The sequence below is a fragment of the Acanthisitta chloris genome, unplaced genomic scaffold (genome assembly GCF_000695815.1).
Source record: "Acanthisitta chloris isolate BGI_N310 unplaced genomic scaffold, ASM69581v1 scaffold5640, whole genome shotgun sequence".
Taxonomy (NCBI): Eukaryota; Metazoa; Chordata; class Aves; order Passeriformes; family Acanthisittidae; genus Acanthisitta; species Acanthisitta chloris.
In genome coordinates, this window is record NW_008649826.1 from 4200 (window position 1) to 7616 (window position 3417).

Sequence of the window (3417 nt, forward strand, 5' to 3'; positions counted from 1 at the left end):
AAATAAAACAGGTGTAGAATAATTTAGCCTCCTAATCAAAAATCATCTCAACAAGAGTGAAGGGAATCAAAAAGATGCATATTCATGACACAGAATTACAAAAGACTGTAAACAGCATGAGAAACTTCAAAACCCAAATCAGTCATAAGAGCTACTCTATTATCCAGCATAAACACCCATGGCTGTGCCTGTATTAGATGGACCATAGACATTGAAGAATCCTGGGTCAGTGAACCAAAACCAGCTCTCACTCTGAGAAATCGGTTCTGATGAATTAGAAAAATATTCTCTTCACACACAGAATCATTATGCACACACACACTAACGCTACAAAACTTCAAATACCTTGAAAATGTGGCTGGAAATCAAACTCAACGACTCATAAAAAAAGTTCAATGGTATAAAAGATTCTTAAAGCAGTTTTGCAATTTGAGCAATAGTTCAAGACTTCTTCAGCATCATATACTATCTTCAGCCAAAAAGTAGAACTCTAGCTTCAGTAGAAGAAGGCTGGGCTGGCACAGGGGAAAAAGCATCAAAAACCAGATTCTCTGTCTTTGACTGTCTTTTCGGTTGTGTCTGACACCAAAGTGCTTTCATTTTCCAGCATTTTCTCAGTAGTTTCTCCATCAACAGGCTTTGCTCTTTGTTTTAGCTTCTGCCTTTCATGGATCCAGGGGATGCAACACAGTATAGCTCCACCGATGAGAGGAGGGACCCCAGCCAGGTAAAATGCTACATCATAGGTGCCAAGTTTATCACGCAACAAACCTGGAAAGACAAAGTTACCAGTTATAAATAACGGGGCCCCAGGAATCCAAAAAAAGTAGGTCTTGGCTTTGGATTCAGAAACCTGAGAGCTGGCACAGATTCTAACCACTAATCTAATGACCTGATGGCCAAATACACATGTGCATAGATAGGTAGAAAGGTATTCCTGAGTTGATAGGGAAGCAGTAATGAAGAGCTCAGTATGTCACCCCTCCACTGCTTAATTACCACTCATCAGAAACATGTACCATACTTCCCACTTGAAAGTTGCTCATTTCATCTTCTCCAGCACTTATGTCTTGCCATGGCTTGGAGAAATTCTCCCTCTTTTGGCAACAGTTGCCTTTGACCAAGATGCCCCTTAGTCTCATTCCAGATATACTGCACTCCTGGTAACCTCTTATCAAAAAGTGTGTTTTCCAATAATTCACTAATTGCTCTCTCCAAATTCCTCCCATTAATCAAATTCTATTTAAGTATTAATAGCTGTGAAACACCTAGTCTATGCTGTTCTGGCTTTAAAATTTTGTCCTTTATAATTAGTTCAGTCTTACACTAAGTATCTTTGAGTACCACCTCAGGGCAAATTATCATTGAAAATCATCAGTGGTAAAGAATATAGCTTAAGCTATTTCCACCTCCCAAAGAACTTCCAGTTTTCATCTTTAGAACCTGTACTTTGTCAGTCTCCCATCAAAGAATTAATAGAGGCAAGTTCTCACTTATGAGAAGCAATTAAAGTGACTGGAGCTTTTATCCTCACAATTCCTTTGGCATGAGCAGATTTTGGAATCCAGTTAATTTCAGGATTCTAATTTGGAGTCCTGTGACACAACTAAACTATGGGCAATCACTTCAACAGCATGGAAAATGTCAGCTCCTAAATCCATCTGGACACCTATCTTTCTTTTGAGGAATGTTCTACACCTGCGTAAGTTAATAAAAAAGATGAGCAAACTTTGAAGAGTGCAGTACATTAATTACCCATGAGCAGCAGCTAAATTCACTGTATTCTCTCCAGCATGTACTGAGAAAACTTCCAACATCAGTGCACTCACTGCATATGATGTAGGAATGGAATACATGGCCAGAAAGTCATGCAAATATAGAAACATACTGACAGCTACAGACCATGTCTATACTTACCTGCAATGGGTGGCCCAACTGTCATAGGTACTGACATGAGTCCTAGCAGAAATCCAATGGCCTGGGAGACATCCTGAGCCCCAACAAGCTCAAAGGCAATAGGAGCCATGATGCAAATAAAGCACCCATCAAAGAGGCCCATGAAGAGACAGACAGCTATGAGACCTCCAAAGGTATGGCACAGCGGAATCATCATAGACATCAGGCCAATAAAGAAGAATGAGGCCACCTAAAAACAAGAAGCAGGAAAAAATATACAGCCACCTTGCATCAAATCAGCTGATATTAAGGGAACAGGTGAGCATCCTTGCATTTGTAGTGAATTGCCTGCCTGTATTTACTTTCAAAGCCAATATAATCAGCCTCCATGGATTACCACCATCAGAAGTTACATACCAAGATAAGACAAACACACAATTCACGGCAGCCAAAGAAATTCCACTATCCATTTCGCAAGCTTTGAAAATGCATTTGTAATCAACTATCCTGCAGTGATTGTGCAACATCATTTCTCATACAGCAACATTTTCTGAGAAGTTGCACCCTGCTCTTTCCACAAATGAAAGCCACAGAAATATCAAAAGTTTAATACAGCTGAAACACTGTAATTACTCTTCACTGTTGCAATTTAAGTAAAAACCATCAGTGTTATGAGTGATTACTTCAGGGTGCTTATATGCAACAGAAGTGAAATCATTACCATTTTTCCACAAAAAAGTATCCTGCTGTACTCCTGTAGTCATGCACACATACCAAGATTTTCTAATATAACCCTATTTCTTTGGTTTAGATTAAAGGAATAAAAATGTCTTTCAGCAAAATGAAGAATGAGAAAGAAAACAAAAAAGATAATCATTTTGCCTGTGCGCCATATGCACATGTCATCACAGGAAACCAACATCCCACCGAACTGCACAAACACTTGAGGCAATCTAAATTTATCTGTGACGACAAATGCTCAGAAAGGTGGTTCGTTCCCAAGAGCGTTGGTTTTCCATAAGGCAGTGCAGACAATTCCCACTAGATGTCTCCCTTGGCATTCAGGTTACGATTCCAACTGGAGAACACCTCGTGGTTGCCAACATGCAGGTTAATTAAAGCTTTTCCAAACACCTACCCTAACACTGCTACTTGCTAAAAAAACGTCGTTTGTAAATGTGAAGGGAAAGAAGTGTATATCCTCCTTCAATCCCAACCTTCAGGATTTCTGAAGCTGAAAATCTCCTCAAGTAATCACCTCATATTCCCATGGTCTCACCACTGTGCACTACGCACAGAACATACCTGACACCAAATTAGCATCTACCAAAGATCCAGAAAAGAGATTCAAAATCCTAAATGGAGCATCATATGGAAAAAAAACAGAAAAATGAATCTTTCCACAACCATTATGAAATCATGGGACAAAACAGAGAAAGCAGAATCTAGAGAAACCCCAAATGTTTTCTCACTCACATGCTAACGTCTAGTAATTACTTGAATTCCCAGCTGAAAAAAGTC

General features: G+C 39.4%; 1 protein-coding gene across 1 annotated transcript in view; it reads right to left on the bottom strand.

Annotated features, from left to right (window-relative positions):
* Positions 1-264: 264 nt before the first annotated feature.
* Positions 265-3417, bottom strand: part of SLC16A10 (solute carrier family 16 (aromatic amino acid transporter), member 10) — a gene marked incomplete at its 5' end in the record, with an annotated part of 61696 nt that continues 58543 nt past the window's right edge. Inside the window, 2 exons of the mRNA XM_009073609.1 lie at positions 265-771; positions 1918-2146. Coding sequence (XP_009071857.1) covers positions 536-771; positions 1918-2146 — 465 coding nt within the window. The remainder of the gene's footprint in view (positions 772-1917; positions 2147-3417) is intronic.